The sequence below is a fragment of the Schistocerca americana genome, chromosome X, assembly GCF_021461395.2.
Source record: "Schistocerca americana isolate TAMUIC-IGC-003095 chromosome X, iqSchAmer2.1, whole genome shotgun sequence".
Taxonomy (NCBI): Eukaryota; Metazoa; Arthropoda; class Insecta; order Orthoptera; family Acrididae; genus Schistocerca; species Schistocerca americana.
Window position 1 is genome coordinate 220,283,080 of NC_060130.1, and position 24,204 is coordinate 220,307,283.

Sequence of the window (24,204 nt, forward strand, 5' to 3'; positions counted from 1 at the left end):
CATCAAGAATTTTTCGCAGGAAGAACGATTTTTGGTAATCCTCTAATGGGCTCTGCTGTCTGTAATTTTATCTTCATGGTGTTTCTCTACATATGTATATAGCAGGTAGCAATATATTAGTTGCCTCTTCGTGGTGCATAATCTCTCGGAACTTCAACAGTAGACGACACTGTAATGGAGAACGTCTCTTACACAGAGCCTGCTACTAGAGTTGGCAGAGCATTGATGTGATGCTTTCACAGTTACTAAAGGAACCTGAAACAGAATATGCTGCTTTTCTTTGGATCTTCTTTGTTTCTTCTATCAGTCCTACCTGGTGTGGATCCCAGACTCACGAGCAATGTGTGTTGATTTGGTCGTGACTGACGCATAAGCAGGTGTATCAATATAAATGATTCAATCGCTAATATTGGAAGCTCTATGAGGACAGCTAGATTGGTTTCAGATTGATATACCTCACTCGAAAATTGACGCAAAAAATATCAGAAAAAGTCGATGTATTTCTTGTGAAACGCTATTGCGAAAATTTTAAGAAACTGCATTCAACGAGGAGTGAGGTACCATCGTATATCTAACACAGTGACTATAAGAGGGACTGGGGCATGTACAGATACATATAGACAATCAGTTTTTCCTCTATTATTGCGTGAGAGAAAATCAATGATACTGGTACAACTTACCGTATGCCATGCACTATACAGTGGCTTGCAGAGTATTTGTTTCGATGAAGATAGACGCTGTTCTTTGAGGATCCATTGCCTACAAGACTCTCATAAATGTTCAAAAGTGTGCGAAATCCTAAGGGACCAAACTGCTGAGGTCATCCGTCCCTAGCCTTACACACTAGTTAAACTAACTTATGCAAAGAACAACACACACACCCATGGCCGAGGGAGGACTCGAAACTCGGGCGGGAGGGACCGCGCAATCCGTGATATGGCGCCCTAGACCCCGCGGCCACTGCGCGCGGCGTTGGTACAAAAACACTTGATAATTAAATGTAATGTACTGCATATTCATAGGGGATGGAACCCTGCCCCGTGCAGTTATGTTGTCGGTGTAGCAGCCATATAGTATCTAGGAGTAACTATGCAGAGTTATTAATAATGGTTAAATATCAGATGTGCTATCCACCACATCCCATAAGGTGTTACATATTTCATTTTCTATGTAGCCAGTAGGATTGTCTGGAAAAGCTCTTGTCTTTCATTCATGGAATACCATTTAAGTTCCTACAAAACACATGTAGTTCACTTGCTGCAATACACAAGTGTGATTATATATCTCCATTCACTACAATAATGTTAGCATTTTCGAAATTTTGTGAAGGAAAGCCAATTGCCCTATCAGATGTGCCTGAACTTGGAGGTGAAATGTGAGCTACTACCGAGTACAAATTATCTTTTATAACATATGACAGTTATCTGCTATCACGTAGAAGTCATATGAACCTGCCAATGTCGTAGTTGTGGAAGGAATTTACGACTATCGAAAAATAATAATGTATTAGTATGCTGTTGGACGATTGCCAAATTGTAAGGAAAAATTACAGTAAGAGAACTGCTCATGAGAATAAGTAAATTTCATTTAAAAATCAAAGACTAAAGTTGAATATGCTGTACATTACGAAGACTGTAGTTCTATTGGAATATTTGTTAATGACAAGGATAAAGGGAAAGCAGCTCCACACAGTAATACTCTAAATGGCAGCTGATAGGTGCAGTGTACATAATCTCTTATAACACAGATTTGCATCCGAGAATATTATGGAACATCTATTTGGATCTGCGTAAAAAGAGGGGGGATGGTTATGAAGTATCAGCACTGTGCAGTCCCTCCATAGGTCTTAAGAAGGAAGCAGCATAAACTGGTCTTGTTCGTACAAAAACGTTTATACCACAGAGATTAAGAAAATTATGCATTCTATGAAGTAGACTTCGCTCACAGTAAGATCCGTGCCTAAAGACTGGAAAATTGCTCAAGTCAAACCAATACCCAAAAAGGGAAGTTGGAGTAATCCGCTGAATTACAGGCCCATGTCACTAACGTCGATCTGCAGTAAGGTATTGGAACATATCCTATGTTCAAACATTATGAAGTACCTCGAAGAAAACCATTTATTGACACATAGTCAGCACGGATTCCGAAAATATCGTTCTTGTGAAACACAACTAGCTCTTTATACTCATGAAGTAATGAGTGCTATTGATAGGGGACGTCAAATTGATTCCATATTTTTAGATTTTCAGAAGGCTTTCGACAACGTTCCTCAAAAGCGTCTTCTCACCAGACTGCGTGTCTATGAAATATCGCCTCAGTTGTGCCGCTGGATTCGTGATTTCCTGTCAGAAAGGCCACAGTTCGTAGTAATAGACGGAAAGTCATCGAGTAAAACAGAAGTAATATCCGGCGTTCCCCAAGGTAGCGTTCCTGTTCTTGATCTTGTTCTTGATCTACACTCCTGGAAATTGAAATAAGAACACCGTGAATTCATTGTCCCAGGAAGGGGAAACTTTATTGACACATTCCTGGGGTCAGATACATCACATGATCACACTGACAGAACCACAGGCACATAGGCACAGGCAACAGAGCATGCACAATGTCGGCACTAGTACAGTGTATATCCACCTTTCGCAGCAATGCAGGCTGCTATTCTCCCATGGAGACGATGGTAGAGATGCTGGATGTAGTCCTGTGGAACGGCTTGCCATGCCATTTCCACCTGGCGCCTCAGTTGGACCAGCGTTCGTGCTGGACGTGCAGACCGCGTGAGACGACGCTTCATCCAGTCCCAAACATGCTCAATGGGGGACAGATCCGGAGATCTTGCTGGCCAGGGTAGTTGACTTACACCTTCTAGAGCACGTTGGGTGGCACGGGATACATGCGGACGTGCATTGTCCTGTTGGAACAGCAAGTTCCCTTGCCGGTCTAGGAATGGTAGAACGATGGGTTCGATGACAGTTTGGATGTACCGTGCACTATTCAGTGTCCCCTCGACGATCACCAGTGGTGTACGGCCAGTGTAGGAGATCGCTCCCCACACCATGATGCCGGGTGTTGGCCCTGTGTGCCTCGGTCATATGCAGTCCTGATTGTGGCGCTCACCTGCACGGCGCCAAACACGCATACGACCATCATTGGCACCAAGGCAGAAGCGACTCTCATCGCTGAAGACGACACGTCTCCATTCGTCCCTCCATTCACGCCTGTCGCGACACCACTGGAGGCGGGCTGCACGATGTTGGGGCGTGAGCGGAAGACGGCCTAACGGTGTGCGGGATCGTAGCCCAGCTTCATGGAGACGGTTGCGAATGGTCCTCGCCGATACCCCAGGAGCAACAGTGTCCCTAATTTGCTGGGAAGTGGCGGTGCGGTCCCCTACGGCACTGCGTAGGATCCTACGGTCTTGGCGTGCATCCGTGCGTCGCTGCGGTCCGGTCCCAGGTCGACGGGCACGTGCACCTTCCGCCGACCACTGGCGACAACATCGATGTACTGTGGAGACCTCACGCCCCACGTGTTGAGCAATTCGGCGGTACGTCCACCCGGCCTCCCGCATGCCCACTATACGCCCTCGCTCAAAGTCCATCAACTGCACATACGGTTCACGTCCACGCTGTCGCGGCATGCTACCAGTGTTAAAGACTGCGATGGAGCTCCGTATGCCACGGCAAACTGGCTGACACTGACGGCGGCGGTGCACAAATGCTGCGCAGCTAGCGCCATTCGACGGCCCACACCGCGGTTCCTGGTGTGTCCGCTGTGCCGTGCGTGTGATCATTGCTTGTACAGCCCTCTCGCAGTGTCCGGAGCAAGTATGGTGGGTCTGACACACCGGTGTCAATGTGTTCTTTTTTCCATTTCCAGGAGTGTATATTAACGATATAGGAGACAATCTGAGTAGCAGTCTTCGTTGTTTGCAGATGATGCAGTCATTTGCCGTCTTGTAAAGTCATAAGATGACCAAAATGAATAGCAAAATGATTTAGATTAGATGTTTATATGGTGCGAAAAGTGGCAATTGACCCTGAATAAAGAAAAGTGTGAAGTTATTCACATGAGTACTAAAAGAAATCCACTAAATTTCGATTACGTGGTAAGTCACACAAATCTTAAGACTGCAAATTCAACTACATTCTTAGGGACTACAATTACAAATAACCTAAATTGGGACGATCACATAGATAATGTTGTGGGTAGAGCAAACCAAAGACTGCGATACACTGGCAGCATACTTACAAGGGAATCTCCCCATCGCACCCCCCTCAGATTTAGTTATAAGTTGGCACAGTGGATAGGCCTTGAAAAACTGAACACAGATGAATCGAGAAAACAGGAAGAAGTTGTGTGGAACTATGAAAAAAATTAGTAAAATTTACAAACTGAGTAGTCCATGTGCAACATAGGCAACATCAAGGAGAATACGAGTTTAGGAGCGCCGTGGTCCCGTGGTTAGCGTGAGTAGCTGTGAAATGAGAGGTCCTTGGTTCAAGTCTTCCCTCGACTGAAAATTTTTCTTTCTTTATTTTCGCAAAGTTATGATCTGTCCGTTCGTTCATTGACGTCTCTGTTCACTGTAATAAGTTTAGCGTCTGTGTTTTGCGACCGCACCGCAAAACCGTGCGATTAGTAGACGAAAGGACGTGCCTCTCCAATCGGAACCGAAAACATTTGAGCGCAAGGTCATAGGTCAACCGATTCCTCCACAGGAAAACACGCGTGATATATTCTATACGACACTGGTGATGGCATGTGCGTCACACGACAGGAATGTGTTGTCGACCCACCTAACTTGTACACTTAGCGAATGGGTAAAAAGATTCTTCTACCTTGCCCGATTTAGATTTTCTTGTGGATGCTATAATCACTCCCAAAAAAGTGATGAAAACATAATACTTTTTCACATAAACTGAAAATAAAAAATTAAAGTTCTCACTCGAAGTGGGATTTGAACCTAGGACCTATCGTTCCGCAGCTGCTCTCTAACCACGGGACCACGGCGTTCCTCGACCACTAATCTCCTTGATGTTGCCTATCTTCGCATGGGCTACTCAGTTTGTATATTTTACTATTTTTTTTCATAGTTCCACACAACTTCTTCCTGTTTTCTCAATTGATCTGTGTTCAGTTTTTCAATGCCTATCCACTGTGCCAACTTATAACTAAATCTGAGGGGGGTGCGATGGGGAGGTTCCCTTGTTAGAAGGTGCAACAGGTCTACTAAAGAGACTGCATACACCACGCTTGACCGCCCTATTCTGAAGTACTGCTGTGCGGTGTGGGGTCCTCATCTCGTCGGAGTGACGGATGACATCGAAAAAGTACAAAGAAGGGCAGCTCGTTTTGTATTACCGCGAAATAGGGGAGATAGTGCCACAGGCATGATACATGAATTGGAGTGGCAATCGTTAAAACAAAAGCGTTTTTCGTTGCGACGGGATCTGTTCATGAAATTTCAATCACTAGTTTTCTCCTACGATTGCGAAAATATTCTGTTGGCGCCCACCTACACAGGGAGAAATGATCATCACGATAAAATTAGAGAAATCAGGGATCGCACAGAAAAATTTAAGTGCTCGTTTTTCCCTCGCGACGTTCGAGAGTGGAACGGTAGAGAGACAGCTTGAAGGTGGTTCATTGAACCGTCCTCCAGGCACTTAATTGTGAATAGCAGAGTAATCACTTAGATGTAGAAGCAAGTCTCTATTAAAAAATTACTTCTAGGTTCCTGCAAGAGATGATGAGATTTGTGCTACACTACCAAAACTCCAATATCCAAGTCGTTCGACTCTCGAACAGCACATGGAGAAAATCAGCAATTTCTGTATTAAACCTTTAAACCTTCCGCATATCCCATTTTTCTGTGTGTAATATTGCTAAGCGATGCATATCTCGAAGTATTAAATCCACTTATCGAACCCATATACATCAGTGTATGTACCACATAACAGTGTTCATGGCAGAAGGTGCTAGGTAGGAATTTTAAAGGTTTTCCATCCTATACGCTGAATAGTGATTATATTCACGTCCTCTAATTTCACTTATGCCTATGGCCTCTATGTGAGATATACGATGGTGGTGGTAGTATTATAATGCAGTCTACCTCAAATGCCCATTCTCTAAAATTACCCAATAGAGATTCCTGAGATCTAAGTTGTTGTTCTTCGATGGAATCCTATTTATTGTGGAGATGAGGAACCAGCCCAGCGATCCATATGCAAATGTCCAGAGAACTCACACACTAGTTTGCCTAACAGACAAATGGTCACAAATCCCTCAATTATATGTAAAAAATACGATGTGTGATTTGCTGGTAGGCACTCCTCATGTTAATGTATGCTAATAGGTGTCCAGAATGTAGGTGCATGTCGTTTAGATGGAAGCAACATCTCCAATAGGTTTTGTTAAGCATTATACACCATTCTTGGAGTGTTGGCATTCGTTTTAGATGCTGCCTCAGGCTGGTCCCTGCAGCAGCTTGCATGGCAGAGTACAACAAAAACGTATCTGTCCCTGCTGCCAATGGATGGAGACCTGTTTATGCAGTGGCCTCTCTGTGGTTCCTCCTTTCACGCTATTAAAATCATTCCAGACTCCATCACCAACTAGTGCAGACACAATGTCTGCAGTGGCTGCTGGTTGTCATAGCTGGCACAGCAGCAGCATTGGCGGTGGCAGTGGCGTCCTGACTGCACGAACTGATGTCTATATGGGTCGCGTCAGCTGGTGCAGAAGGACCAGACCACAAAAGGTACCTTCCCGATACTGTTACTGTCTTATCCTAGAGGAGGCGTTAGTGGCACAAGTACGGCGACTTGTTTAAACATGGGATATTACTGAATCTAGTGATTTCTTTTGTGTGTTTTTACTTGCTTAGATACCTGCAGCAACGTTCCTACTTGGGTCTTATTGGATTTTCCGCCATTATTTACAAGTCTATTATAAGCTTATAGTGTCAGACTCCTCTTAGACAGCCTGGTAGTGATATCATAGTGTGAAGGCCATTTGTTTTGAGTCATAAATTCTAGTAAGTGCAGTGCGAAGTGTTTTAAGTAACTGATAATGTGAGCACTAGTTATTTCGAATGTGATAGTCGGTTTTTATCTGTCTGGAGCTGATAGCTGATCTCTGATGATGTTTCACGGTGATGTTGATAGGTCGGCGCGCAGAGCATGAATTCCAAGTCCGTCTCATGACGGCTACCATTCGCAAACGAGTTGTCGGGGTAAGCCACCACTATTTTGGAGTTGTGGGTAAACGTCTTAGGTAGCCATTCAGTAATTCAGTCTGCCGCCATCAGCCAATTGGCCTAGAGGAGTGAGGAAGGTTGGGGGTCATAAATTAAGACGTTTCAGATTAGGCCAAAAGTACCTGGTCATACATAAACATAAGTTAAGAGAAATGTGACTGGTCATGAATTACACTGATGCAAACATCAGTGCGCAATTGTACTGTTTGTTTATATATCGAGGCTAGCCCAAGTGGGCAGTTTGTTTACACTGAGAGAACAATGGACCCATTGTTCTTGGACCTGTTCAGCAATACTACTCGTGAGCTGTACCATACTTACTTTTAAATTAATCTCAGATCTGTGCAAGTTGTCTAACTTCTTCTGTTTACAGTATTTTGTCTTGCTCTTGTTCCATTATGTTACAAGTGTTTATTGAAAAGGGGGGAGGGGGAGGGTCATGAGAACGATGACTGTCTCCCAAAGAACATTTTAGTAAAGGCGTTTATATTTTCAGACATATCGATTTCCAAATTTCTCAGCTAAATTTCAAAGAATATGGAAGCATTTAATGTGCTTCGAAAATGGCAAGATATTTTAGCAATTATAAAAAGTACCTAAGTGAGGATAGTTTTGAGCTGTTTTTTTTATGGGTTTGGCCACTTGCATGGGATTCCAGCCAAGTGAAGGCATTCATTCACAGACTACCTTCTCCCGCTGCGATCCCTGAATTTAGGTGGAGAGACGAAAAGAAATAACTAATCGAAATATTGATACTTGTAGGTGCATCCTTCGATTCCGTGTTCTTCAAATTATAATGTCAAAATTGGGTGAGTTTATTGGTGTTACAGTTCTTAAATCTCTTACAAGATACAAGTACTTCTAAAATTTTCGAAAGAATGATTTTCAAAGCCCGTATTTTTCTGAACCGCAATGTCTTGGAAGTTATGCTAACGCTAGTAGTAAGCCTGAGTAAACAAATTATTGTTGTATGACATTATGATATATATTTATATATTTTATTGTTGTTATTATTAAATTTCAAAGCATCTGTGGCATTTTAAAAGTGGAGTGCCAGGAGATTATATTGTGTGGTTGAGGAGGAGGGAGAGGAGGAGAGTAGACAGTAACAAACTGTGACTCCCTCAAAAACTGAACCTTGGAGCTGTACCTGTTTTGATGCTATAGGTTCTTTCAGTAGATACCGTTGATACTGCACGACACAGCATTTGAATGTCTGTTTCTTGTTTGTAATTCCATGCTGGTAAAAACTACAATGCAATGAAAGAGTTTTTAGAAAAACTTATGATTGAAAGAGATGCGAATAACAACGGCTAAAAGTAAAAATATCGCATTCATTCCACTGTAGTACAGTCGCAAAACCTGCATTTGGTGAAGCCGCCACGAGGTGCAATAACAACTTTATACGTCATGGCGTAGAACAGTACAGGCATTGAATGTTTTCTAGAATTAGTAAAGAGCTGTTGTGTGGGAGTTGATAGTTTCAGAACATTGTTCTAGCTAGTACAATGTGTTTGCCTTACATGCTGATTTGATCAGAGAACGCCGTGCACTGGTACCTCAGAGGAAGGCACTGTTCATTTGTTTGCCGAGAGACCATACAACATTTGTGTTCAGTCGGCGATGCGTCTTACGTACGAGCAGGCCAAGGAAGAAGCAGGAGGCGTTACGTGGGGCTAAAGGCTTCTGTCTTTCAGAGACTCGCCGCTAGAACGTGGTTCCGTCAAGAAGGTCACTGCTGATTTCTTCAGCAATACATGTCTAAATGTGCTAAAGCGTTATCTAATGACCTCGCCGTCGATGGGACGTTAATCAGAGTCTCCCCTTCCCTACCTACAATGCAAGATTTATGTTCTCATCACAAATATGTTTCCTCTTCGATATCAGTAATGGTGAGAGAGAGCGTAATTCTAGGTTACATTTACGGTGGGCCACATTTTGTGCTATCTGTTACATAATATACTGAAATCACTATCTATGTGAAACACCCTTACAAGACAAACTTAATTTTTTCTGTTCCTAGGATGAACGATATGACGTTGTCGAAGTCTTGAGACTCCGTTAATGCTGTAGGCGCTCGCTGTGCTGGGTTTGGCCATGCTACCACGTTTCAGTCTAACCAACAGCTCGAACTACCACAGTTCATAGACCTAAGGTGATGAGATAAACGAAGGGAAGGGAATAGACCGCGAATGAACTGACCTAGCACCACAATATCAAGTGTGTGACATGACGTTAGATCTCCCTGTGAGGTAAATAATGATTTGCAGTAGACAATTTTGATGCCGATATTTGATATTCTATGTCAGTAGCCACTACGCTCCAATAAACATACCAGACTTATTACGTACGCTGGTACGGGATGCTATGGCCATAATTACACAAGAGGCTTCTGATTATGTTAAACTGCTGAAATATTGTCCTTTTTAATTATGAACAGAAATTTAGGTCATTGTTATAATTTACTAGTTAATATTAAACACATTAAACTCTTTCTGGATACAGTGCCTTCCTTGTTTTGGGATATGAACGTCTTTCTAGATGACTGGAGGAAGCAGAGCCATTTAAGGTCACATACACTGCGACCAGTTTAACTGCTCGAATAATGTAACTTTTTACCGTCAACGAGTAAGACAAAAATCCTAAAATACCCAATAAAGTATCGTTCGTCTTTTAGAAAGGACGCATTTTGATGTCGATAATGCTTTACAGAGTTTAGTTTCTTCATGTTACTCAGGTACTTTACGCGGTCTGTGCTCTAAGTGATATAACTTATTTCATCTGCAAATAAAGTATGTGCTACACAAAGACAAATTATACATATTTTTACACATTAGACAATGTATTTTTGACCATTTGAGTTCTTCTTCAAGCGTTGCCCGTCCACTTGCACAATTTTTTGGGGCTCTCATGTGGATCGGTTCAAATGGTTCAAATGGCTCTGAGCACTATGGGACTTAACATCTGAGGTCATCAGTCCCCTAGAACTTAGAACTACTTAAACCTAACTAACCTAAGGACATCACACACATCCATGCCCGAGGCAGGATTCGAACCTGCGACCGTAGCTGTCGTGCTGTTCCAGACTGTAGCGCCTAGAACCGCTCGGCCAATGTGGATCGGATTCGTGGAATTAAGCATTACTGTTACGAAAACTTTATGTGTTTAATCTTAGAAAACGAGAATAGTGATTAAAACCAAACAAAAAGACATGAGAAGAAAAACACTTCTTACGTTTGCGAATGTGGATTGAATCATATATAGCACCTCACACGCCGTACTCAAAATGCAGAAGTTTATTTTCCGAGTCAAATAGTTCACAGTCTATATTAGTACATAAATGTCAATTTTCATTCGATATTACATTTCTCTATGTGTTAATATACTCATGGCTACATCTCTTACCAATGGAACAATTCAGCTACTTCCTATTATTGAAGAATTGCTAATTTTCCGCTTCTCTCATAGTTTTCGTGAGTGCTGAGTAACTGTTTTTTTTTTTTAAATTACATCTGAATCTCACTGTGACCTCCATGGGGTCTGAGCAGCAAGTGCTAGCCGTGAGTGGAAGTCTGGCCTTAGGAATAGGTGGAAGTTGATTCCTATGTTTGTACTCCATAGTTGTAGGGTACAAACACATGTTTGATGATAGTAAATGTAACAAGAAAATTGCATTCAAACAATTAATACACACACAGCAGTACTATGTAGCGTTCGAATAAAAGGGTAGCTGAGAATTCGAAGACGGCTGAGCTGGTTTTATGGCCTAGCAGCCAAATGACATGTGAAAATGTTTCATTTGAATACGTTGAATTCAATTATCTTCTGCAAAAGAAAACAGTTTTATTCGTGATTTACCTACTTATCAGTTACATGTCAACTGCAGAGTTTACTTCATTATGGACAGCAAGGCAACAGTGGACTCATTTTCCGGTGGAGTTTGTTTCATATACCTAAGCACTAAACCAAGGACGGATTGTTATCCGCTTTGCTGCTAATACAATATTGCGTAAGTGTTCCAATGGGTTATCTGATGTTATCTCTAAAAAAGAACGATCAAAATCATCATAAATCTTTACTTCTTACGCATCCATAACGGTCGTATTTTTAGTAACGATACATACTTGTCTTTGCTATGAAAGTTATAAGGCAGCCATAGTTCCAGTTTCCTCTTTCAAACATGTGGGAACTTGATTATGCACTGATGGAAAAAAATCCCAACACTAAGAAATAATTAATGTAGACTAATAAAATTTCGGGAATACGTGTTTCTAGGTAACATATTTAAGAGATTAACGTTACAAGTGCACAGCTTAATGTAAGCCTGAGAAAAGCCACTGCAAATGTGAAATTCTGGTACATTAATAACTGGTGTAAACACCAGAATGTTGAATGTAAGCATGCAAATATGCATGCCTTGTGTCGTACAGGTGCCAGATGTTAGTTTGTGGGATGCAATTCGATGCGTGTTGCACTTGGTCGGTCAGTACAGGGACGGTTAATGCTTGCTGTGGATGACGCTGCAGTTGTCGCCCGAAGATTTCCCATATCTGCTGAATTGGAGACAGATCTGGTGATCAAGTAAGCTAAGGCACGTCGACACTCTGTAGAGAATGTTGGGTTACAACAGCAGTATGTGTGTGAGTGTTATCCAGTTTGAAGACGCCCACTGGAATCCTGTTCATAAACGGCAGTACAACAGGTAGAATCACCAGACTAACGTACACATTTGCAGTCAGGGTGTGTGGGATAACCACGTGAGTGCTCCTACTGTCATACGAAATCGCACCCCAGACCATAACTTCAGGTGTAGGTTCAGTGTGTCTAGGCTGACAGTTTGGCTGTAGGCACGGTCATGGTCTCCTCCTCAACAACACGCGGCCAATACTGGTATGGTGCCATGTACTGATACCACCTCATTGGCCTAAAAAGAAATTTGCTGAAACCAAAGGTGCGTGCCCATTGAGCCACTCTTTCAGTGGCTCCGTACCATGAGCGCACTTTGCCGCCTTGATATAGGACGGTCGGTGGCAGCCACATAGCACACTCATACTTGGAGACACTTTGCTACGTCACACTGTAAAGACATCACCTAGTAGTGTCTCTGACACCATTGTTCGTGCCTTAGTTCAGAGAGCCTCTTTCTTGTTGACACTGAGTGCTGGGCTCTGTCTCCTGCTGCATTATTTGTAATGAGTCTTTGTACATTCGGACAAACTCAAGATAAATAAATCATCTGTTTACAGTGTTAAATTGGTCACATCATTTCTGCTCCTGCAAGCTTTCCTATGATGACAGTTGTCGCAGCACTCTGACGCCTAGCTCTGCTTACCGTTGTGTAAGAAGCTGTACACAACAACTGGAACTGTGGCAGGATCGGCTTTCATCAGAAAACACAACAGACCTCAACTGCGCCCTATAATGAGCTCTCTCTTGACACTACTGAAGTCGCGAACGGCGGTGGTTTGGGGTCAGTGAAATGCACGCTACAGGGCGTCTGGCCCGGAGCTATCCTTGAAGTAACAGATTTGTAACAGTTCTTTGTGTCACTGTGGTCCCAATTACTGCTCGACTGCTGCTAGGAATGCAGTACGATACACGCCAGCCATATGCCGAACATGACGGTCTTCCCTCTCGGTAGGACCACGTGGCCATCCAGAGCCCCGTCTTCTTGCTACCGTACATTCCCATGACCACCGCTCCCAGCTATCATGTACAGTGGCTACATGCCTGCCAGGTCTTTCTGCAGTATCGTCGAAGGAACATCCAGCCTCTCTTATTCCTATTACACGATCTAGTTCTAAGTCAATGAGCTGTTAACAATGGCATATTCGTCATCTCAAAGGTAACTAACGCTCACGACCGTTACAGTTTGTATTTAACGGCAACCTGATTTGTATCCTCATAATGCCCCTACCAGCGTCACTTTTACGCGACTGGTGCGAAATTTCAATAGGCGTCATCTCTGGTATGTAGAAACACGCCTACCAACCTTCGTTTACCTCGCACAACACCTTCTTGCTGTTGCGATTTTTTTCCCGTCAATGTATATTTTACATGTTGTTTTCAGTACTTAGTAAAACATATTAATCATCCTTTAATGAAACGAGTCTGTTAATTTGATTACAGTATATGCACTTACCTCTTGAGTAGTCTATGTCAACTTCTTCTACACTGCCGATTTCTGCTGTGCCATTGTTCATACCTCCGCACAGTACTGGTTCCACTCCACCTGTAAATGAACACATACCACTGCAGAGGCGGTACTGTTCTTTTTTCCATTTATGTAAAATAATTGCTGATTTACATAAGAATATACATTGAAGGCAGATTCATGCTTACGAATGAGGGTCGGAGGCAATGCGAGAATCTCACATTTTTGTCCTGGGCAAGACTGATCGTGATGGTTTCCCCTATGCCTTCTTCCGCCCTCTTGTGAATGTGTGGATAATTAGAGTGAGTTGTTGAGCAGTTTACTGTGGTGTTATTGTGGATTATAATTGAATGAACGAAAGGGAGCGGGTTACATCTGATGGCAGGATATAGCTAACTTCTCGGGAACAGCAACAATGTAGCCGCTTAACTTACCGGACGAATCACCAATAATAATGAAACGTGCCCTCATTCCACATGCCATTACGGAGAGATCTTGAATTTAATGCAAGACATAGTTGCACAGTCTGTTGGACAAGAACTGTAGATTACAACCACAGGTGAACTTCTTGCGAAAATACTTGTAATACTGCGAATAAAAATTGTTTCCGGACCCAGGTTTGAAACACTTATCTTCAGATCGAGAACCACTGCAAGGGGAAGCGTTAGCGAACTAGGTTGTGAGGGAAATAAGTCCTCAATTATCCGTTTCTAATCTGCAGCTTCATTAGAACAATATCTAAAGTGAATACAGTTCATGATTAAATGATGCACAAACTTATCTCCGTCGTTATTCGGACACAAAGAGGACGTATTATTAGTTTTATGATTTTCTTGTTGACGTTGAGCAACACACATGGCTTTGCTTCTATATTTTTTATGTCACTGATAGTTCATACACATCAACGCACACAAAATATTACAATCTTCAAATGGTGCGACGCCATAACGTAGTTCAGAAAGCTATCAGTAGTCCACATGTGACCAGAAGGTCAACCGTTGGTTATTCACAGTCTTGTGAGTTGCTACTGCTTCACATAATAGACACGTTGTTAGTCGTCTGTCTTATGTGAAGAACAATAATACAGTTATCACAAGGATCGACCTGAAGACATATTTCTTACATTGAAAATAAACTTCTGTCTCCGTCATCGGAGCACCGAAGTGGACGGAGGTGATGAGAAGTGTTGCAAGGGCTTGTGTCTGGAGCGACCTACCGCATCTGCCACCTCTCGTCACCTCGTCTTTGAAGTCTGTACCCCATTCTTATTTGCGTCTACTCATAACGCAGTCTGTAAAATCTGTCAAACTGACGTTAGACACACACCAACACTTTCTGCAGAACAGAGGAAGAGGAATGCCTTTAGGCTCCTCAGTGTCTCAGGCGAATCGTGTTTTCGTTGGTAGTGTTTGAAGCATTATTACTGTCACTGGTCGAAAGATACTCCTGAAAATATTTGCCGTATTCAATATTTCAGCTCTGTCTTATGTGTACTTTGCTCAGTGACTATCCTGTCTTCGTAAACGCTTGCTGGACTTGGTCTGCTGGTTGGAAATTACGTGACATAGCCTGGGAGCAAATACTCATCAGCTAGAGTGAAGACACGTAGTCCATGAGATGCGAAAAGATATGTTCGTAAAAGGCGATTGGGATGCGGAGATATCAGAAGGTGCTTTATATTCTGGGCATCTACAGCTGTTGAAGGGCATGATGTTAAGAAGAATTCCGTTGATAGCTGGTAAAAGTGTTGTTCTATTGATACACAAACGGTTTCGCGGCCTAAAGCCTACATGGTAAAGAGTGATTTACAGTGTCTAAACTTGATGGATGTTAAAATTAATGAAGGTAATATCTAGAAGGTCATAGGTGTACCCACTGTTCTTAGTCAAGATATATTATTCAGTGAATATTGACTACTTTACATTGGTGAATGTAGGGAGACATAGACGTGATCCATAAATTTCGTAACAATTGCTAGTGGGTGGATCATGTAGTTATAGGCCTGTTTTGTAAAAAAAAAAAATTGGATTTTCAATTAAAAAAAATGCACGGTACTAACGTGATTAGTCGGGGCACAATGCAGATTACTGTGTCTGATGGTATAAGGTGACACTTTCTTACCCGTGTGACAGCTTGGCAAACCGTTATTGGGCAGAGTAGATGTGGCCCGCAGAAACGGTTAAGACGCTCGAAAAGCTGGAGGTCAATGTGATGTCATGTCCTCATGCCTAGGAGTGCTGGTTCGCCACCTTTACAAGCCTGAATAATACTGAATTTTACTGCGTACTGATACTTAATTGTACAAACAATCGAAATTAGCCAGAATGCTATGATGCTTTAATTTCACGTGATTATTCAGCAGGAACTGTGCATTTTCTTTTTTATGTGTAAAAATTCCTCCTTCCTCTAATATATTTAAAATACGGCTTTTCTTTCTTTTCATGAAGTATTTTTAAAATAGCTGAAGGGCTTGTGGTGCTGCGTCACGATTTGCGTAAGTCCGTTGTAAATGCAGATTGGGTTAAGGTGTTCCTGAATTTTTTTTTAAATGACCTACCGGATTGCCGTATATATTTCTTAGGGCAATCGTTGAATGAAATGCAGCATACACCCGCTTCATTTTATTTATTTACCACAGCTTTTTCCTTATGCCTCAGTTTACCACATAGATCCGAATGAGTACTATACGTTGGAATGATGTTTATAAGCCTCATACATCAAACAACTGGCAGATGTATGAGGCTTAAAAACATCATTCCAATGTATTTTACTTATTCGGATCTAGATAGAAAACTTGGTCATAAGGAAAAAGCTGTGGTAAATAAATGTAATGAAGCAGGTGTGTACTGCATTGCATGGAATGATTACCCTAAGAAATACATAGGGCAAACCAATATGTAATTTCAAAAAACATTTCAAGAACACCGTAATTTTAAGAACCCCCGATCTGTATTAACAACACTCTTACGCGAATTGGGGCACGTCATCACAATCCCTTCAGAAAATTTAAAAATTTTCCATAAAAAGAAAAAAAAGCCTTATTTTGAATGGATTGGAGGAAGTAGAAATTTTTAGATACGAGAAAGAAAATGAACAGTTCACGTTGAGTAATCAATTAGAATTAAAGCACCATAGCATTCTGGCTAAATTTGATTCTTTACGCAGTTAAGTATTAGAATGTAATAAAATTCATTAGCGCTCCTAGTCATGAGTACATGACGTCACACTGTCCACAAGCGAGGCCACGAGAAAGACAGGCCATGGCACTTAACGTCACAGTAGGTCTTAAAGAGCGCCAGCAGCCGCCACCGAAGGACTATTTCGGACGAGTTTGATAACACTTGAATATGCGTTTAAATGCAAGTAAGCTCTCAACAGCACACAACAAAGTGAAGATATTTGTGGGTACCTTTTCAATTACATATTGATTTTTCGTAGGCCCTGCTCAGAGCCGAGCTGCTGTTGAAGAATTTTGAGAAAATATGTGCTTTCTCACCTTTCTTCTTTCAATGCCAATAACAGTTTCTCTTGCACTTATGAGTTTCCCTGAATTGCAATCATTGTTGATGACTAATGTAATATGCAGATGTGACGAAATTAGCCACCCAGTTAGCATGGCACAATTTTCTTAGTACAAAATGTTTCTTTGGATATTTTTTGGTTATTTTCCGTGATGAGCTATATTTTCGTTGTGTATAGACGTGTTATATTACTAAAAAATATTTTTATTTTTCATCCATATTGACACAGTTTCTTTTGAGCAACAGGTTTCTGAGGATTTTGTGATGAATTTTAATAATAATTTCTACTTATCTTTGATCCTTTCATAAAGGCACAAAATTATAGAATTTCATTTTTTTACTACTGTAGGACTAACCAGCTACCTTTTGTTTAACAGATGATAAAACATTCAAAAAGAAATACGTTGATAATACAAATTTTCTTGTTGTTTGTCCACACATTTAAGGAATGTGTTGAATAAAAATAATAAACTCAAAGTACCACAGAAATAAAACAAGAAAAAAGAGAAGCAGTAAAATGACAGACGATGATCATACAGTAATGGAGGAGTAACAAAGATCATCAACAAATAATTTGACCACCATCATCTAATTTTTATCCAGATTTTCCTATTACAGTAATTTTTTTCAACGGCAATAGCATAGATTTTATTATGAATGTTTAGTCTTATATAGCTCAGGAGTTTATATGTTCGCAGTTGTCTGTAATTCATGTGCTCTTACATTTTCTTACAATTTTCAGCATGAGGTAATGATATTTTCTTTTAAGATCACAATCATGTTGTACAGATCATAACATATACTTTTCTTGACAATTTTATCTACTTTGTTTTCTGTTGTTATACCAAAATGTTTTACGATGGCGATTTCAGTGTACTGATCCATTTGTGTTGTTGCACAGCAGTAGCGAGGGTATGCCATTGAAATACTTATTAATTATATGTCTTTAGACAACTTCAGTGTCATGACTAGACGGCCTATGTGACTGACTTTGGCAAACCGTCCCACGAAGTGCGTTTAACCCCTTTCTGTATTTATGTTACCCTCTTATTTGACCTTTGTTTCTTATTCCTTGTCGTTAAGTGTGTATGTTTTCTCCTGAAAATGTGTTTATGCTTCCCTCATTGGTGTGTGTTTCCCATCCTTGTGTGTTTATGCCAGCACTGCTCCTTATGCTTATGCATATTTGTAGTTAGTAATTGGAGATGGTATAGATTCTAGTTAATTAGGAAGCTAAGCTTTTTCTGTTGTAGTATGCAAAAAATGTTGTAAGCCATGATTTGCTATTCTTCAATAACTCTAATGTTATTCTCACACTATGTACTTGCTATCTTTATCTATTTGTGTTTGTAGTTAGTAATTGGAGATGGTATAGATTCTAGTTAATTAGGAACCTAAGCTTTTTCTGTTATAGTATGCAAAAAATGTTGTAGGTCATGATTTACTATTCTTCAATAACTCTAATGTTATTATCACATGATGTGTTTGCTATTTTTATCTATTTGTCTGTCACAGAATGATATTCTTTGCTATATGAGTATCATATTTTTAAACATCCACGTTTTGTTTTCCTCTATGTAGCAAAGTTATACTGCATGTGCAGTACCTACTTTTGTTATTATTCCTGCCCTTCATATTACTTCTTGTTGCAGAGTGGCAGCATTATAGATTGCAATCTTTTCTATCCTTTGTTTCATAACACACAATATTCATAACTGGGACCTGCCTGGGAGAGACTTATCACTTACTGCACAAGCATATGCCATACATGCTTTGGATATTACGCTGAATTCCAAGGACATAAAATGAAGGTATGACTATTTCACGACTGTACAAAATATATTACATTTATCAGCATTTTCTTCAAGAAATGAGTGGGTTGTCAGTTGAGAACATCAGGATATTTCACTAAGTCTGTCTCTCATTCGTTCACCAAAAAGGAATATTACATTCATCCATGGTAGTGAGTTGTCAGTGTGAACAAATAGACACTGAGTCTGCTTAGTATGATTATATACAACAAGACTTGTTAAGGAATTAACTTCTTACAGTGCTGTGTGTGCTCAAATATCCAGTGAAGTACTTGCTTTATCTATGTGCAGAATAACATTTATACATTTTTCACATTTATAGATTTTCCTCATGTGATACAAAACAGTGCTATATGAATCTTTATCTACATCTACATCTACATCGATACTCCGCAAGCCACCCAACGGTGTGTGGCGGAGGGCACTTTACGTGCCACTGTCATTACCTCCCTTTCCTGTTCCAGTCGCGTATGGTTCGCGGGAAGAACGACTGTCTGAAAGCCTCCGTGCGCGCTCTAATCTCTCTAATTTTACATTCGTGATCTCCTCGGGAAGTATAAGTAGGGGGAAGCAATATATTCGATACCTCATCCAGAAACGCACCCTCTCGAAACCTGGCGAGCAAGCTACACCGCGATGCAGAGCGCCTCTCTTGCAGAGTCTGCCACTTGAGTTTATTAAACATCTCCGTAACGCTATCACGGTTACCAAATAACCCAGTGACGAAACGCGCCGCTCTTCTTTGGATCTTCTCTATCTCCTCCGTCAACCCGACCTGGTACGGATCCCACACTGATGAGCAATACTCAAGTATAGGTCGAACGAGTGTTTTGTAAGCCACCTCCTTTGTTGATGGACTACATTTTCTAAGCACTCTCCCAATGAATCTCAACCTGGTACCCGCCTTACCAACAATTAGTTTTATATGATCATTCCACTTCAAATCGTTCCGTACGCATACTCCCAGATATTTTACAGAAGTAACTGCTACCAGTGTTTGTTCCGCTATCATATAATCATACAATAAGGGATCCTTCTTTCTATGTATTCGCAATACATTACATTTGTCTATGTTAAGGGTCAGTTGCCACTCCCTGCACCAAGTGCCTATCCGCTGCAGATCTTCCTGTATTTCGCTACAATTTTCTAATGCAGCAACTTCTCTGTATACTACAGCATCATCCGCGAAAAGCCGCATGGAACTTCCGACACTATCTACTAAGTCATTTATATATATTGTGAAAAGCAATGGTCCCATAACACTCCCCTGTGGCACGCCAGAGGTTACTTTAACGTCTGTAGACGTCTCTCCATTGATAACAACATGCTGTGTTCTGTTTGCTAAAAACTCTTCAATCCAGCCACACAGCTGGTCTGATATTCCGTAGGCTCTTACTTTGTTTATCAGGCGACAGTGCGGAACTGTATCGAACGCCTTCCGGAAGTCAAGAAAAATAGCATCTACCTGGGAGCCTGTATCTAATGTTTTCTGGGTCTCATGAACAAATAAGGCGAGTTGGGTCTCACACGATCGCTGTTTCCGGAATCCATGTTGATTCCTACATAGTAGATTCTGGGTTTCCAGAAATGACATGATACGCGAGCAAAAAACATGTTCTAAAATTCTACAAGAGATCGACGTAAGAGATATAGGTCTATAGTTTTGCGCATCTGCTCGACGACCCTTCTTGAAGACTGGGACTATCTGTGCTCTTTTCCAATCATTTGGAACCCTCCGTTCCTCTAGAGACTTGCGGTACACGGCTGTTAGAAGGGGGGCAAGTTCTTTCGCGTACTCTGTGTAGAATCGAATTGGTATCCCGTCAGGTCCAGTGGACTTTCCTCTATTGAGTGATTCCAGTTGCTTTTCTATTCCTTGGACACTTATTTCGATGTCAGCCATTTTTTCGTTTGTGCGAGGATTTAGAGAAGGAACTGCAGTGCGGTCTTCCTCTGTGAAACAGCTTTGGAAAAAGGTGTTTAGTATTTCAGCTTTACGCGTGTCATCCTCTGTTTCAATGCCATCATCATCCCGTAGTGTCTGGATATGCTGTTTCAAGCCACTTACTGATTTAACGTAAGACCAGAACTTCCTAGGATTTTCTGTCAAGTCGGTACATAGAATTTTACTTTCGAATTCAATGAACGCTTCACGCATAGCCCTCCTTACGCTAACTTTGCCATCGTTTAGCTTCTGTTTGTCTGAGAGGTTTTGGCTGCGTTTAAACTTGGAGTGGAGCTCTCTTTGCTTTCGCAGTAGTTTCCTAACTTTGTTGTTGTACCACGGTGGGTTTTTCCCGTCCCTCACAGTTTTACTCGGCACGTACCTGTCTAAAACGCATTTTACGATTGCCTTGAACTTTTTCCATAAACACTCAACATTGTCAGTGTCGGAACAGAAATTTTCGTTTTGATCTGTTAGGTAGTCTGAAATCTGCCTTCTATTACTCTTGCTAAACAGATAAACCTTCCTCCCTTTTTTTATATTCCTATTAACTTCCATATTCAGGGATGCTGCAACGGCCTTATGATCACTGATTCCCTGTTCTGTACATACAGATTCGAAAAGTTCGGGTCTGTTTGTTATCAGTAGGTCCAATATGTTATCTCCACGAGTCGGTTCTCTGTTTAATTGCTCGAGGTAATTTTCGGATAGTGCACTCAGTATAATGTCACTCGATGCTCTGTTGGATATTGCAAAATCGACAAAGTATAGAAAGAATATTAGGTTTCATTCACCCAGTGGCTACACCGAATGACACTTGTACACATGTTACTTGTTATATATGTTGTCTTCCACGTAGGTTTTTCATTGTCACGCTGTTTCCTGTAAAGTCATATTACGCAGCACCCATCAAAATCTTTGAGTTATTTCTTCATGCTATTCTGAAATTATACTTTTGTAATTAATTTTTTTTAAATTTTCTTTCGGAGTTTTTTGAGGCTCACTCGCTACTTGCAAATAAGCCGCTAACAAATTCTGATTGGGGAAAGGGCAGACACTGTGTGTGCACGTTATCTTGGTCATTACAGAACACATCCATATATCGATATGTAGACATCTGAGAGCAATAGTTGTTTATCCGCAATCTTTGGTTGTGTTGTTACACCATCTCTGCCTGAGGGCGCTCTCAGAGAGAGCATTATTGTTAGTTAAAGTATGTTAGGAAGCAGATGTGGAACTGAATGGCCAGGAAATTTTTATCTGGAAATGAGCTGCTAAACAGGACATTCAGATTTGCTCGAAATGATTGAATAAGATGATGATAAGTGTATTTACGAATTTTGTGAAGATTTGTGAATCTAGGTAAATCCGACGCTTTGCATACTTGCGCGTACTTAGAATTTTGTTTGTAAAATTAATTGACATCCCGAAATTTGGTTGAAACACATCTCATCGATTGCTCATAGCAAGGGTAGTTCTCCTGTCCAACATATACATTTTGGGTAGGTCAGTCTTTTGTGTAATCTTAATTTTTTATATAATGACCTGTTAAAAAAGAGTCAATTTTGTATAAAGTCAATATTGCTCACGGTCTTGAAAGTCAAGCTATAAAGTAATTTCTTGCTATAATATTGTTTCAGAAAAATCACTTGTAGAACATTAGCACACAAAATTATTCCCACGCAAGAAACATTATATTGCTCGCGTCTGCATTGCACATGGTGGTACACACGCTTTTGAATGTCATTTTTAGCTCGCCACTTTAATTTAGCTTTGTTGCGGTGCTACTTGCCGTGCTCAGCTTTCGAAAGAAAACGTTTACTGCACCGATGTGAATGCAAGAATAGCCCAGGGCCATAGTCGCACAGTTACACTATACATACAGAACAATGTTATTACACTGTTAATCAGTGATTATGTTGGATAGCTTACATTCAGTTTGGAAATTATTTTCTTGTTATACAAAGTAGATTTCACTGAACAGTGTGGTAAATCGCTGCGTGAAACATTTATCATATTCTGACTTTCGTTTCACTAGTTAGCTAAAGAAATCAGCAGTGGAGTTTTCTTAAAGTAACTTGGATAAATTATTGTGACTAAATTTCGTAGTTCATTTAATGTGTAATTTTTATTAGCAGTGGACTTCTATTAAAAAAGCTTGGATGAATTATTATGCTCAAGGTTAGTCGTTCATTTGATGTATAGTTTTTATTGGTTTTATTTTGGCGTATCTTTCAGATGCTGAAAACTGTCCACTCTGACGTCATCAACACCACTGTTCATTCGACTGCACACTATAGGGGTTAAATAATCACATTTTTCGGTAATTAGTTTCGTGTGAATATACTTTACACTACACACACACACGGTGTTACAAAACAGAAATGTTACACTTGGTGAGCCCTTTGCCTACGATGCGACGTTTTAGGAACGTGTCATAATTTTGCAGTCAGATCAATGTATTGTCTCTACAGTGTTGCTTTAACAACCACCTTGCATTTTTTGCGCATTCCCTGCTTTGCTGGCTAATACTAGTGTCAAAATTTTGTGTATTTTTCTTTATGTATTGTCATTTCTATTTCATGGTGTGTGCTATTTTAGGGAATTTGCTGGTACCGGTATCTGTGTGACATTTTCGCGATGTTGGTGAATAGTAATTCTTCTAACTGAGGTCATTGTATTGGTGAGCTATGTGTTTCGATTGGATTATGTAACATTTTTATTAGTGACTCATTACTTCGAAGAATTTGTGTGTCATTGAAAGTGAAATTTTTGTGGGTGATAAGAAAATTTTCATTCTTATTACAAACTAGCACTATCGCTAGCAATTATAGATCAAGTGGTCGAGCGGGAGAAATGAGTGAAATTCAAAATAAAGATTCTACATCGTGCGAAATTAGTTTTGTCGAAGATTTATCACAAATTAGTAACACGATCGAAAATATTGAAAATAGCACTGAGTAGCAGGTTCCGATTAATCCATTATCAAATCAAAGGGCTGACCAGAACATTGTTAGTGGAAACTTAGGTTTCGAGGACGAATCTGTGTGAGACGAGACACAAAAAAAACAATGAATTTTGCAACAAACGCGAACAAGAATGGCAGGTTTCGGTTTTGAGTCAATCTCTTTTGTGCAAATTGTATACGCATCACCTTCTATTGGCATTAATGTTGTATCTAGTAAAGTGAACATCGTAGAACGTTTGCAACCTATGCAAAGATCACGCAAAAAGGCACAGGAAGAGATGAAATAATATATTAAGGCAGAAAATAATAGGTCACAGGAAGAGAGAAAAAAGAAACTGGAAGAAAATACCAAATCAAAGGAAAAGGAATAGCAAAAGATAACAGCACAGATGCATAATCTGTCAGTTCAAATTAATGATGATTTTCAGCCACTAATAAATTACATAGAGAATAGACTCTGTAACGCTGAGACACGTCAGCATCAGAACGAAAGGCATTTAGAAACAGACGAAAAGGTTAGATGAGAGGATTTCAAATACTGAAACAAATC

General features: G+C 40.7%; 1 protein-coding gene across 1 annotated transcript in view; it reads right to left on the reverse strand.

Moving 5' to 3' along the window:
• Nucleotides 1-24,204, reverse strand: part of LOC124556461 (glutamate receptor-interacting protein 1) — a 615,250-nt gene that overhangs the window by 368,735 nt on the left and 222,311 nt on the right. Inside the window, exon 3 of the mRNA XM_047130411.1 lies at nucleotides 13,398-13,487. Coding sequence (XP_046986367.1) covers nucleotides 13,398-13,487 — 90 coding nt within the window. The remainder of the gene's footprint in view (nucleotides 1-13,397; nucleotides 13,488-24,204) is intronic.